The sequence below is a fragment of the Microcaecilia unicolor genome, chromosome 10 (genome assembly GCF_901765095.1).
Source record: "Microcaecilia unicolor chromosome 10, aMicUni1.1, whole genome shotgun sequence".
Classification (NCBI taxonomy): Eukaryota; Metazoa; Chordata; class Amphibia; order Gymnophiona; family Siphonopidae; genus Microcaecilia; species Microcaecilia unicolor.
In genome coordinates this window covers 121,892,867-121,907,439 of record NC_044040.1, presented here as the reverse complement: position 1 = coordinate 121,907,439, position 14,573 = coordinate 121,892,867, and the positions used below count along the sequence as shown (strand labels likewise).

The 14,573-nt window shown below is 44.2% G+C and overlaps 1 protein-coding gene across 6 annotated transcripts in view; it reads right to left on the bottom strand.

Annotated features, from left to right (window-relative positions):
- Window positions 1–14,573, bottom strand: part of CEP63 (centrosomal protein 63) — an 802,181-nt gene that overhangs the window by 216,976 nt on the left and 570,632 nt on the right. For all 6 annotated transcript variants that reach the window (XM_030217144.1, XM_030217149.1, XM_030217147.1 and 3 more), the window contains one exon: window positions 14,198–14,343. In XM_030217144.1, coding sequence (XP_030073004.1) covers window positions 14,198–14,343 — 146 coding nt within the window. The remainder of the gene's footprint in view (window positions 1–14,197; window positions 14,344–14,573) is intronic.

The following is a 14,573-nucleotide window of genomic DNA, read 5'->3' as shown; positions in this document are numbered from 1 at the left end:
GGGGCTTCCCTTTCTCCCTGAACTACACGCTACAGGGTGCTAAATTGAGAGTTACAACGCTGATCGAAGCCTGGACATCCCTGCATGGGGTGGGCCTGGTGCAAACGAGCAAGCCTCCAGGCGCACTAGCGTTAGCCACGAAAACAAAGCTCCAAAAGTGGCAAAGGGTCCCTGCCACACCTAAAAGGAATAACCCAAAAAGAAAAGTGGCTGTGGAAGAAACCTGAACTGAAGCGGCAACCTGGTAGAACCACTCTATCAAAGGACTTATCTAATGACTCGGCCAGAGGGACACTGGCTGTCACTGATTTCCTGGTTGGTAATGATGTAGAGAGTAACAAATGCTATGTTCTGTTTCAAGTTTTTTTTTTTTTATTGCCATCTCTTGCATAAGTGAACTTTAGTTTCTTAATTAATAGAGGAAATGATAACAAAGGTTGTGGGAAACACTGTGTATGCTGTTGTACAGTTATAAGTGATGTATGAAGGGGGATAGTTTAAGGTGATGGATGGCGGGCAGGGACCTAATATGTGGATGGGTGATTATGGACGCCCAAGTTGGGTTCTAGACCCTGGTGATGACGACGGGTAATTCGGGGGGGGGGGGGGGGGCAGGGGGGCTGGGTCGCCTGGATGCTGGTGTGTTACTTTCTCACTTCCCACTATTGGGATTTGTGCCCTCTAGTTGGTGCTAGACAGGGGGGGATGAGGTGGGTAAGGGAAGGGGGGGGGGGGGGTTATTGATTGGGGGAGGGAGGACTGGGGGGGTTGTGGGCACCACTGGTACTGGACAGCACAAATACATGAAGTGGGTGGACCCCATCCAGTGGGAGACACAGCTGATGTAACATCCCAGTAATGAGTACAGATTTAAAAATTCTATCATATAATGTTAAGGGGCTGAACATGCCTCAGAAAAGGCAGAAATTATTCAAAGAGTTGCAGCTGCTAAAACCGCATATTGTCCTACTGCAGGAGACTCATCTCCGCAGGGCGCATGAGCGACTCCTAGCCCACCCAGACTACCCAAGTGCCTTCTTTGCTTCCTCTGCTGATGAGTCCAGAAAACGTGGGGTGGCAGTTTTGTTCCATAAATCAATATCGGCCCAAATATTGAGAATTAAGCGAGACCCGGGAGGGCGTTTTTTGCTCCTGCAAATTGTCCTAGACCAAGTAGACCTTACGCTTGCATCACTATACACGCCAAATGAACACCAGGGGACCTTCTACACCAAAATGAAGAACCTACTAGCTACATTTACCCGGGGTTCTCTGATTTTGGGGGTGATTTTAATGAAGTTATGGATTCTGTGTTGGACAGATCCGGGAGACCTCAGCACTTGGTATCTAAGGACTCTTTGGCGCTGAGCTCCATGGTCTACTCACTGGGGACCCTAGACATCTGGAGACTAAGTCATATGACAACCAGGGACTACACATTTTTCTCTCCCGTGCACAAGTCGTACTCGCGCATCGATTATCTCTTCCTTGACGTCACATTAGCTGAGAGGGGCCCGAAAGCAGAAATTGGCAGTGTAACAATCTCGGGCCACGGCCCAGTTTGGGTAACCCTGCCGACCATTAGAGCCGAGGTCAAAGATAAAAGATGGACACTTAACACAGATCTATTACTGGAGGGGGAGGTGGTGGAGGGCTGTAGGAAGGTCTTGAAAGATTACCTGGAGCTCAACATGGAATCGGGCCCTCCCCTCAGTGTTGTGTGGGATGCTATGAAGGCAGTCTTGAGAGGCTACTTTATACAGATAGCTAGTAGGCTTGCGAGGGTTCGTAGGGCCCAGCTGGCGCGGTGCCTGGAAAGGATTTGGATCCTGGAGGCACAGCACAAACTAGGTGGTTCCTCTGCTGTTTTGGAGGAGCTGAGCGGACAGAGGCTCCAGCTGGACTCTATTTACTCCGAACAGCTAAGTTGGCTACAATCCAGAAATAAAGTTCGATCATACGAATTTACTAATAAGGCAGGCCGCCTCCTGGCTATAAAGTTGCGCAGGCGAAAAGTGGACCGAACGGTCACTCACATTAGGGACACGAAGGGCGACTTGCTGAACACATCTGAGGCCATACGGAGGCGCTTTAGCGAATTTTACCAGGAACTATATGCACAGGAGACCAACCCTCCTGAAGATACTATCCTAGATTACTTAGCTGAGAGTGACCTAGCTTCCTTAACCAATCAGCAGAGGGCTGCCCTTGATGCGCCGGTCACCCCAGTTGAGGTACAAAAAGCTATTCAACACTTACCCTCGTGTAAATCACCAGGGTTGGACGGTTTCCCTAACGAATTCTACAAGAAATTCGCCACCGAGTTAGCCCCACTGTTTGCTGATCTATTTAACTTAATTGGGAACGGGGAGTCTTTGCCTACCTCCATGTTGGAAGCTTGGATTGCGGTACTGCCCAAGCCGAATAAAGACCATAAGGAATGCGGGTCCTTCCGTCCAATATCCGTCTTAAACGCTGATGTCAAAATTCTAGCTAAAGTCCTGGCCAACCGACTGGCATCTTTGCTCCCAGCTATTATCCACCCCGATCAGGTGGGATTTGTCTCCTATAGAAAAGCCACAGATAACACGAGTGAACAAACTATACTAGACTGCACTAAGCGCTGCACGCAGCCACTAAGCCAGACACACCGGACAGACTAGACAGACAGAAGCTTATCAGGAGCAGGGACTAGGGCAGACATGCAAGCAGGGAAAAAGGGGAGACAGGAAATACCCACAGGGCAAACCCACTAGCTAGGACGAGGAAGGTAACAGGATAAATCCCCCAGAAGATACACGCTAGCTAGACAGATACAGGAATCAGGATACATAAGCAGGGATCCGGATAAGCACACAGGATATACAAGCAAGGTACAAGGTAGACACACGGGACAGAAGGTAGCTAGGCAGAGCGGAAAGCCGGATAACACTAGCTAGCCAAAATCAGGACTCAGGACGAACAAGCAAGGACCAGGATGTGCACACAGGATATACAAGGTTCAGGATGGGCACACAGGGAAGATGGCAGCTAGGCAGAGCGGAAAGCCGGATAACCCTAGCTAGCCAAAACCAGGACTCAGGATGAACAAGCAGGGACCAGGATGTGCACACAGGATATACAAGGTTCAGGATATGCACACAGAATATACAAGCAGGGAGTAGGGCAGGCTGCAAACAGACGGGGAAACCCGGGCTGAGCTGCATAGGCTACCTCCACAGCGAAGGCAGAAGGACTAGCAGCCAGGATGTGCACACAGGATATACAAGGTTCAGGATGTGCACACAGAATATACAAGCAGGGAGTAGGGCAGGCTGCAAACACAGACGGGGAAACCAGGGCTGAACAGCAGGCTCCAAACACAGACTAAAGGCAGAAGGGATAGCAGCCCACGCAGAAGGGCAACCAGCCCACAGGTACTGGGAACAGAAGGGCACCAGCCCTCACAGAAGGGAAAGCAGCCCACAGGTACTAAACAGAAGGGCAAGAAGCCCACACAGAAGGGCAAGCAGCCCACAGGTCCTAAACAGAAGAGCAAGCAGCCCACAGGTACAAAACAGAAGAGCAAGAAGCCCACACAGAAGACAGGCTTAGAAGCAGCGCAGCAACACACTGACTAACCTGTAGGCCTCTGGGCATGACACCAGACAATGACACCATGCGAAGGCCCTGACTGCAAGCACAGGCCCTCCTTATAAAGGAACTCACTGATGAGTCACCACCAGCAGGACAGAAGCAGGACGTTCCTTGCCTCCAAACAGAGGCTTGACACACAGAGGAAGTGAGCCCACAGGAAGGACAAGCAGGAGCCATCTTGGATACTGGCATAGAGGAGGCGGCAGCCATCTTGGAAGAGGCATAGCCCACACAGGTGAGGTCCAGTAAGGCAATCAGCACACAGAGCCAGAGAGAAACTAAGACAGAGACAGACACAGAGACAAGCAGAAGCCAGCACAGCCACTGACTCCAAGAAACAGGATAAGTATGAGGGTGGTCACGGCCACAGACGTGACAGCCCTTTAGTAGGTATGTGTCCCTTTTGTATTATCTTTTATCTGTACATTATTTATTTTTCGCCTGTTTATATATATTTTTTATTTGTGAATCTATTTTATTTTTATCTGTGAACCTTTATATGTTAGTCACTGGAGATTTTCATGCTCATCAATTTCAATGAGACAGATCATATCATTTACCTTAACAGACATCATCTGTTGTCTATTGATTATTAGATTTTTGAGTTTCTTATTGCTCTTTATATTTAATGAAGCACTGCAACACATTATTGTTTATGATGTTCGTTCAATATGTTTTTATGGTTTAGAATTTTTATTGTTTGTATATTATTATTATTAAAGATTTAATTTATTCTGTCATTAGATAGATATTTTAAGGATTATGTATATGTTGTTTTAGACAATTGAATTAATTTGCATGTCGATTTTAATTTTGTTTGTTTGTATATCTGATCAACAGTGTATGGCAAACCCCTGACACAGCCTTTTGAGGTGAAACGGGTCCACGTCAGTAACTGAAAATAAACCCATACAGCTAATCATTCATTAGTCTGCTTTATTTTGTTTCACATTATATTTGCAAGCAGATTACCACCTCTCCTATTTGTTTGTCAGTGCTCTGTGCTAGACTCTCGCCAAGGAAAAAAAATGACTGATCATGACGGAATCAGCAGATGGTAATCTGGGTGTTGCAAGCAAAAAGAATGTGGGCAACCAACTAAAGAAAAACAACCAACTAAAAGGAAAAACAAATATATTCGGAAATAACCAACAGAAAGGGAAGAAAGGACACAACAGAACCAGATACCAAGACAACAGGTAACTAATAAAAATTAACACATCCATGTCCCAAACTGAACCTTACCGACCAATCCAAATTGGATACGTAAACGCCAGATCAGTAGTAAATAAAACAGAGATTATAACAGACTGGATCACTTCAGACAATCTTGACCTACTATTCATCACTGAAACCTGGATCCATGACCTTAAAGACCCCATAATCTTAGATTTATGCCCACCAGGATACAAAATTACCCACTGGACAAGAAACGGAAAAAGAGGAGGAGGAATAGCCATAATATACAAATCCGAGTTCACCATCACAGCCACAGCCAAATCCATTCTGCCACAACTTGAAATCGCCTCGGTAAGAATTAGTCACCCAAACTTGCAGGAACACCTTAATGCAGTCCTGCTCTACAGACCGCCAGGCAACTGGCAAGATTCCCAAACACACTTTATGGACTTTATCTCGAACTCCTGTGTCTCTACCTCAAATCTTATCATAATAGGAGATATCAATCTGCACCTTGAAGATCTCAACTCAACAAACACCCAAGAATGCGAAGAACAAACACCCAAGAACGCAGCCAACTCACATCAAAGGACACACACTAGACATCATCACATACAAATTCGATCCCCACTCAAACCTTATACTAAAAGACACAAAATGGACACCCGCACCGTGGTCCGACCACTATAAAGCAAATATCTCCCTCCAATGGCGAACGAAAGACTCACCGAATAAACAAGAACGAAAAACCTATACCACGAGAGGAAAAATAGACCTGGTAATATTCTGGCAACAAATCTACTACAACGGATGGACAATAAAGGCAGATACAAACCAATTCCTCCTAGGATGGGACGAGAGATGTAGATCCATATTAGACAATATTGCTCCCACCCAAACCAGAACCTCATACAGAAAGAATTCAATACCATGGTTCAATGAAGAACTGAAAAAACTTAAAACACAAGTTAGAAGGTTTGAACGTGCATGGAATAAAAAGAAAGACGACCCCACACTTAATGCCTGGAAACAACTCCAAAGAAAATACAAATATACCATAAGACAAACTAAAAGACGGGTTGGTGGTTGAGAGGCTAGGAAAGGGGAGGGCAGACTTATACGGGGCCTGTGCCAGAGCCGGTGATGGGAGGCGGGACTGGTGGTTGGGAGGCGGGAAATACTGCTGGACAGACTTATACGGTCTGTGCCCTGAAAAAGACAGGTACAAATCAAGGTAAGGTATACACATATGAGTTTATCTTGGGCAGACTAGATGGACCGTGCAGGTCTTTTTCTGCCGTCATCTACTAAGTTACTATGTAAAAGATTATATTACAAAACTGAAATTGGACCAAACTACAAGATCACACATAAACTCTTCCAACTCGTGAATAAACTACTACATATTACACCAGTCACAACCAACAGCAAAGATGCACCAGGAGCAGACAATCTTGCGAGATACTTCAATGAGAAAATCGTACAACTGCAACTTAAGATACCTGTCAGCACCATCGACTATGCTGAATTCCTTGACTGTCTAGACCCAGACCCTGGCGTATGCCCAGCAGACAGAACCTGGACCAACTTTGACTTGTACTTCTAACTTCCAGGTGCTGGGACTGAACCAAGCTCCTACTAAAAGGACAGGTTTATTCTGACCCCTAAATCCCATACTTCTCAAATTGACTGACTGGCGTTAGGTGAGAAACCTACCTGATATTGTCTTAAATTTTTAAGGCTTGTTGCTTAATCAATTTAATTAGCACTGGGAAACCTCTCTTTCTGTCTTTCTTTCTTTCTTTCTGTTCCTGCCAAACTCTGATAGAGGGGAGGGGCATTTTTACATAGCTGCTACACTGCTATAATTATTGGCAATATCTAGATTTATTTAAAAGGAAAGTTATTAATATCTAGGGCAGTTTTAAAAAGTAAAATAAAGTGTAAAGTCCTGGATCAGACACTACCATTTTGGTACATTCAGCTAAAGAATTCCCTTGATAGATAGCAGCACTTAGCTGACCCATTGGGACTTATAATCCCACCCACCCCAGGGTTGTCCACTCATTTATAGACAAACCAAACCTCATTAACTTTACTCCACAGTCATACACAGGCAGTCTTGCAGGCTGTTACTCCAACATAGTACACCTGTTCATACCCATTTCAACCAATCAGGATGACTTTTATTCTCTGCAATAATTGTGATGCTTTAGTTTCAAGGCCAATCATCTGGAGACTTAAAGCTTGTCCTATCTGTCTTCAGCTATCTACTTTAAAACAAGAGCTCTGTAAAGTAATGCAAGAATTAGATGCAATTAAAGCAACTTATAGGACTGTGCAGAATCATAACTTCTCACCACTGCCTCAAAGAATAAAACCACATAAGAACAGATGGTTCACAGTAGGCTCAGGCAGACTTCATCATGTGACACAGAAGCATCCGCCCGCACAAGTGTTGCCACTACAAAATTCTTTTGCTCCACTACAGCACTGTGATGTTCCTGAAAATAAAACTGAAGCGGAAAAAAAAGAAAAAGCAAGGAAGGGGGAACAAAAATATGAGAAGGTATCCAAAGAGAAAACACCCTCACAAATCACTAAAACCATAACACATACCAGGAAATGTACATGGAAAGCAATGACCACAAATGCTCGCAGTCTAAGCAATAAAATTCATGACCTTCAAGCCCTGATTTTGGAGGCTGACTTGGACATAGTTGCAGTCACAGAGACATGGCTCAATGGTTCCCATGAATGGGATGTAAACATACCAGGCTATAATCTTTTTAGGAAGGATAGAGAGGGACGTATAGGTGGAGGAGTAGCTCTGTATGTGAGAAATGATATCGCAGCGACTGAAATGACAGGGAACTGGGGAAAGGAAGAAGCGATATGGTTCACCTTAAAAAGAGAGGATAGAACCTTGGTCCACGTGGGTGTTGTCTATAGACCCCCGACACAATTGGAAGAACTAGATAAAGATCTGATCGCTGATATTCAAAAGTTGGGGAAGAAAAGAGAGGTGCTGTTGTTGGGAGATTTTAATCTGCCGGATGTAGATTGGAAGGTTCCGTCTGCAAAATCGGAAAGAAGTAGAGAGATTGTGGATGCTTTCCAAAGTGCTCTGCTCAGACAAATGGTGAACGAACCCACGAGGGAGGGAGCCACGTTGGATCTGGTGCTCACAAATGGGGATAGAGTGTCAAATGTCCGAGTGGCTGCACACCTGGGAAACAGTGACCATCAAACGGTTTGTTTTGATGTAACGGCTCATGTGGATGGCAGCCACTCTAAACTCAAAGTCCTGGATTTCAAGCGAGCTGACTAACAAAATGGGAGAATACCTGAGGAAGGAGCTGATGGGCTGGGAGGACATACGAGAAGTGGAAGGACAATGGTCCAGGCTAAAAGAAGTAATAAACAGGGCCACAGACCTTTATGTAAGGAGAGTAAATAAAAGCAAGAGAAAAAGGAAACCGATATGGTTCTCAAAGCAATTGGCTGAGAAAATAAAGATAAAAGAGTTAGCGTTCCAGAAATATAGAAAATCTCAAGAGGAGGAACACGGGGAGGAATACCGGATGAAACTGAAAGAAGCCAAGAGAGAGGTACGTCTGGCGAAGGCGCAAGCGGAAGAACAAATGGCTAGAAATGTAAGGAGGGGAGACAAAAACTTCTTCAGGTATATTAGTGACAGGAGAAAGACTATAAAGGGAATTGTGAGACTAAAAGATACAACAAAACGCTATGTAGAAAATGATGAAGAAAAAGCCAATTTGCTAAATAGATACTTTTGTTTTGTTTTCACTGAAGAAAACCCTGGGGAAGGACCGAGAGGGACTGGTAAAAGTACACCTGAGAATGAGGTGGATAGAGCGCCGTTCACAGAAGAGAGTGTGTATCAACAATTTGGAAAGCTAAAGGTGGACAAAGCCATGGGGCCGGACGGGATCCACCCCAGAATACTGAGGGAGCTCAGAGAGGTTCTGGCGGGTCCTCTTAAAGACTTGTTTAATAAATCCTTGGAGACGGGAGAGGTTCCGAGGGATTGGAGAACGGCAGAGGTGGTCCCTCTTCACAAAAGTGGGGATAGGGAAGAAGCTGGAAACTACAGGCAAGTAAGCCTCACTTCGGTTATTGGAAAAGTAATGGAAGCCATGCTGAAGGAAAGGATAGTGAATTTCCTGGAAGCCAATAAGTTGCAAGATCCGAGACAACATGGTTTCACCAAAGGGAAATCGTGCCAAACGAATCTCATTGAATTCTTTGACTAGGTGACAGGAGAATTAAATCAAGGACGTGCTATGGACGTCATCTACTTAGATTTCAGCAAGGCTTTTGACACGGTTCCCCACAGGAGGCTCTTAAATAAACTAGACGGCCTGAAGATACGACCCGAAGTGGTGAACTGGATTAGGAACTGGTTGACGGACAGACGCCAGAGGGTGGTGGTGAATGGAGTTCGCTCGGAGGAGGGAAAGGTGAGTTGTGGAGTGCCTCAGGGATCGGTGCTGGGGCCGATTCTGTTCAATATATTTGTGAGTGACATTGCCGAAGGGTTACAAAGTAAAGTTTGCCTTTTTGCGGATGACACCAAGATTTCCAACAGAGTGGACACCCTGGAGGGAGTGGAAAACATGAAAAAAGATCTGAAGAAGCTAGAAGAATGGTCTAACGTTTGGCAATTAAAATTCAATGCGAAGAAATGCAAAGTAATGCACTTACGGATTAGAAATCCAAGGGAGACGTATGTGTTAGGCGGGGAGAGTCTGATAGGCACGGACGGGGAGAGGGATCTTGGGGTGATAGTATCTGAGGACCTGAAGGCGACGAAACAGTGCGACAAGGCGGTGGCCATAGCTAGAAGATTGCTAGGCTGTATAGAGAGAGGAGTGACCAGCAGAAGAAAGGAGGTTTTAATGCCCCTGTATAAGACGTTGGTGAGGCCCCACCTGGAGTATTGTGTTCAGTTTTTGAGGCCGTATCTTGCGAAGGATGTTAAAAAAATGGAAGCGGTGCAAAGAAAAGCTACGAGGATGGTATGGGATTTACATTCCAAGACGTATGAAGAGAGGCTTACTGACCTGAACATGTACACCCTGGAGGAAAGGAGGAACAGGGGTGATATGATACAGACGTTCAAATATTTGAAAGGTATTAATCCGCAAACGAATCTTTTCCGGAGATGGGAAGGCGGTAGAACGAGAGGACATGAAATGAGATTGAAGGGGGGCAGACTCAGGAAAGATGTCAGGAAGTATTTTTTCAAGGAGAGGGTGGTAGACGCTTGGAATGCCCTCCCGCGGGAGGTGGTGGAGATGAAAACGGTAACGGAGTTCAAACTTGCGTGGGATATGCATAGAGGAATCCTGTGCAGAAGGAATGGATCCTCAGAAGCTTAGCTGAAATTGGGTGGCGGAGTAGGTGGGGGGAAGAGGGGGTGGTGGTTGGGAGGCGAGGATAGGTGAGGGCAGACTTATACGGTCTGTACCAGAGCCGGTGATGGGAGGCGGGACTGGTGGTTGGGAGGCGGGAAATACTGCTGGGCAGACTTATATGGTCTGTGCCCTGAAAAGGACAGGTACAAATTCAAGGTAAGGTATACACATATGAGTTTGTCTTGGGCAGACTGGATGGACCATGCAGGTCTTTTTCTGCCGTCATCTACTATGTTACTATGACATTATCAGAGGATATCATCTCCCAAACGCTCAAAAGATTTGCCAAATCTCATTGCAAACTAGACATATGTCCAAACAACCTTATGACATCTGCTCCTCAACAATTTATAACAGACATAACGAAACACTTGAACTATATGTTACAAAATGGACTCTTCCCGAAGGAGAAAGGAAACGTTCTACTCATCCCCATACCCAAAGACGCAAAGAAAAGTGCCAGTAAACTAACCAACTACAGGCCTTTAGCATCCATTCCCTTAATAACCAAACTAACGGAAGGAATGGTGACCAAACAACTCACAAAGTATTTAAATAAATTCTCAATACTCCACGACTCCCAGTCAGGATTTCGGTCTAACCAGTACTAGTTACTCTTTCATGACTAAATTCAAACAAATGATTGCAACTGGAAAAAACATACTACTCCTACAATTTGACATGTCAAGCGCTATCGACATGGCTGATCATGGAATACTACTACATATCCTTGAGTACTTCGGAATTGGAGGTAACATTCTCAATTGGTTCAAGGGATTCCTAACCACACGATCATACCAAATGACATCTAACTCGACTACTTCAGTGGATACCCGAATGTGGAGTCTCACAGGGATCCCCCCTCTAACCAACTCTATTCAACTTAATGATGATACCCTTGGCCAAACTATTATCAAACCAAAACCTCAACCCATACATATACGCAGACGACGTAACGATCTAAATCCCATTTAAACAAGATTTAAAGGAAATTTTCCAATGAAATCAACCAAAGTCTCCATATCATGCATTCAAGGGCGGATGCATTTCAGCTGAAACTTAATGCTGAAAAAACCCAATGCCTAATACTTACCTCTCAACATAACACGAACAAATTCACCACCATTAACACACCAAATCTGAACCTTCCAATTTTGGATACCCTAAAAATTCTTGGAGTTACTATTGATCGACACCTAACACTTGAGAGCCACGCGAAAAACACAACCAAGAAAATGTTCCACTCAATGTGGAAATTAAAAAGAGTAAGACCTTTCTTCCCAAGGATTGTTTTCCGTAACCTAGCACAATCAATGGTGCTCAGTCATCTAGACTACTGCAACGCACTCTACGCTGGCTGTAAAGAGCAAATAATCAAGAAACTTCAGACAGCCCAGAACACTGCAGCTAGACTCAAATTTGGTAAAACAAAATATGGAAGTGCTAAACCCCTACGAGAAAAGCTACACTGGCTCCCACTTAAAGAACGCATCACGTTCAAAATATGCTCCCTAGTTCACAAAATCATTCAAGGAGACGCACCAGCCTACATGTCAGACCTGATAGACTTACCACCCAGGAATGCTAAAAGATCATCCTGCACATTCCTTAATCTGCACTTCCCCAACTGCGAAGGTCTAAAATACAAACTAATGCATGCATCAAACTTTACCTACTTGAGCACACAGTTATGGAACGCATTGCCACGCAACTTAAAAACGATTTACGAACTAACCAACTTCCGCAAACTACTGAAGACCCATCTCTTTAATAAGGCATACCACAAAGATCAACAAATGTGAACATACACCACTCCTCCACATATAACATTGTAACATAGTAGATGACGGCAGAAAAAAGACCTGCACGGTCCATCCAGTCTGCCCAACAAGACAACTCATGTGTGCTACGTTTTGTGTATACCTAACTTTGATTTGTACCTATGCTCTTCAGGGCACAGACCGTATAAGTCTGCCCAGCACTATCCCCGCCTCCCAACCACCAGCCCCGCCTCCCAACCACTGGCTCTGGCACAGACCGTATAAGTCTGCCCAGCACTATCCCCGCCTCCCACCACCGGCTCTGGCACAGACCGTCTAAGTCTGTCCAGCACTATCCCCGCCTCCCACCACCGGCTCTGGCACAGACCGTATAAGTCTGCCCAGCGCTATCCCTGCCTCCCAACCTCCAGGCCCGCCTCCCACCACTGGCTCTGGCACAGCTAGAACTGTCTTATAATATCTGCTTGCTATATTACTATCATGTTTTATCATTATCATGTTACCCAAGATTCTTTTGTAACACTAAATGTCTATTTCCTAATTATATTTCCACCATTCACGATGTATTGTAAGCCACATTGTGCCTGCAAAAAGGTGGGAAAATGTGGGATACAAATGCAATAAATAATAATAACAACAACCTTGGATAAGGACTTTTGGATATATTGACAGAGCCTGTATGGAGCCCTGGAATTTGGGGAAAACTTCAAGAATAGCATCAAAAGACTCTCCTATGGATATGTGTAGCCACAACAGAAGGGCACAGGCCAATCATTTATCAAGATATCATCAAGGATATTGCCAATATCAAAATTTATATAAAAAGGGCACCTGCCATGGTAAGAGGACACTACTTCTTCTCCGACACCTTCAAACTTATCAGAATACATCATAACTTTGAACTATAGAGTGCTGGAACTGTAGCAACAGCTGAAAGTCATCAGCAAGTACTACCTGTGGCGAGGCAACCACCTGTCGCTCTAGTAGTCTTTGTGAAGGACAAAAATTCTACAGCTTACCCAGGTCATATAATTTAAGATCTGCCATCATTATACAACTAGGGAAGATAAATGAAATTTGCCATAGGGAGTGTGCATGTTATTCCAACTCCAACTAACACCTCATTAGTGTCCATTTTAAGCATTTACAGAACTTTTACATTCTAGTTACTTTTGTTTCCATTTTTGTTTATATTCTATCTTTGTAAATAAAATCTACATTCTTTTTATTATTACTGAGGAAGTCTTGGTTACTTATCAGAGAATTATAAGAGGCATTTTGAACTTTGAGTTAGATAAGTCAAGTTTGTTTCCAGAGTTCTATAAAGTTATTATTTACATGTTTTTAGCCTACCACTAACCTAGTGGAGATTACTGGTATTACCTTCACAATCTCCAACATTGTTTTATCCCCGAGGATTAAAGCCAAATTTTCCAAGAAACCTGCTACAGGCTAATTTTGAGGTACAGAAACAATAGCTGATTCTGCTTGTTTAAATGATCAGCCATTACAATGAAGCATTTCGAACATCACTGATGTCAGGCTTACTGGCTTGTAGGCTCCTGCATCACTCCTAGAGCTGCCTTCTCCTTTCTTGCCCATCTTCCACCACCATAGGTGTTTCCTTTCCTGTACCTACCTCATGTATTGCCTATCATTTTCTCTCTACCTCTCTATCATATACTTCTTTTTCTTTATTCCTTGCATCAAGTGCTGATCCCTCTTTTTGTTGCTGATACAGTTGCATTAATTCACCTACCACTGCTGTAGCTATACCAGGCAACTCAAAATATTATGGATCACATGGTATCAAAATCACATCTGGGATCATAGAGGTACTGCTAGGCTATTTGATTCCAAGTTTAGAATAACAGCTGCAGAACAGACATTAATATAGGAATTCATGACAGTGACAACTGCAGCATGACAAAAAGAAGGGCAGAATCAGCATCAGTGGCAGTAAGTGTGGGGAAAGCACAGAAGAATTTATGTGGTACCTCTTTTGGTGGCAGTTTGAGCATGGAAAGAGTGGACAGCACAGGAAGTGAAACAATCTTGTGATTTTGCTATGGTTGCTCAAACAAGTTTATGGTGATAGATATGAAGCTTGAAAGTGCTCAGCAGCTTGACAATAAAAGGATGATATGGGATAAATATTACCGGATACCAAGCTCCTTTGCTTGTAGATTTTCATTCACTCTTGCCAGCTCCTTCTGTATCTGATCTTGCTGGACTCTGGAGCTCTGCAGAAAATCCTCCTGTAACTGTAGTGTTAATCTGAGCTCCTCCTTCTCCTCCTTCAGCACCTGTCCAGAAGACAAGCAGGGAAAAAACACTTATATAAAGGGAGATGAAGCTCCATAAGTAGTCCTGCTCTTTATACCAAGACCTAGGATAAAAGGCAAGAATGATAATGCACAAGTAGAACTTTCTAGGAGAAGATACACGAATTCCCAAATTCTGAAACATGCACAACACCATACTTGGAGTTTTTATACCTCACTTTTCATTAAGTGGTATCTGGTGGCCCTCTTCA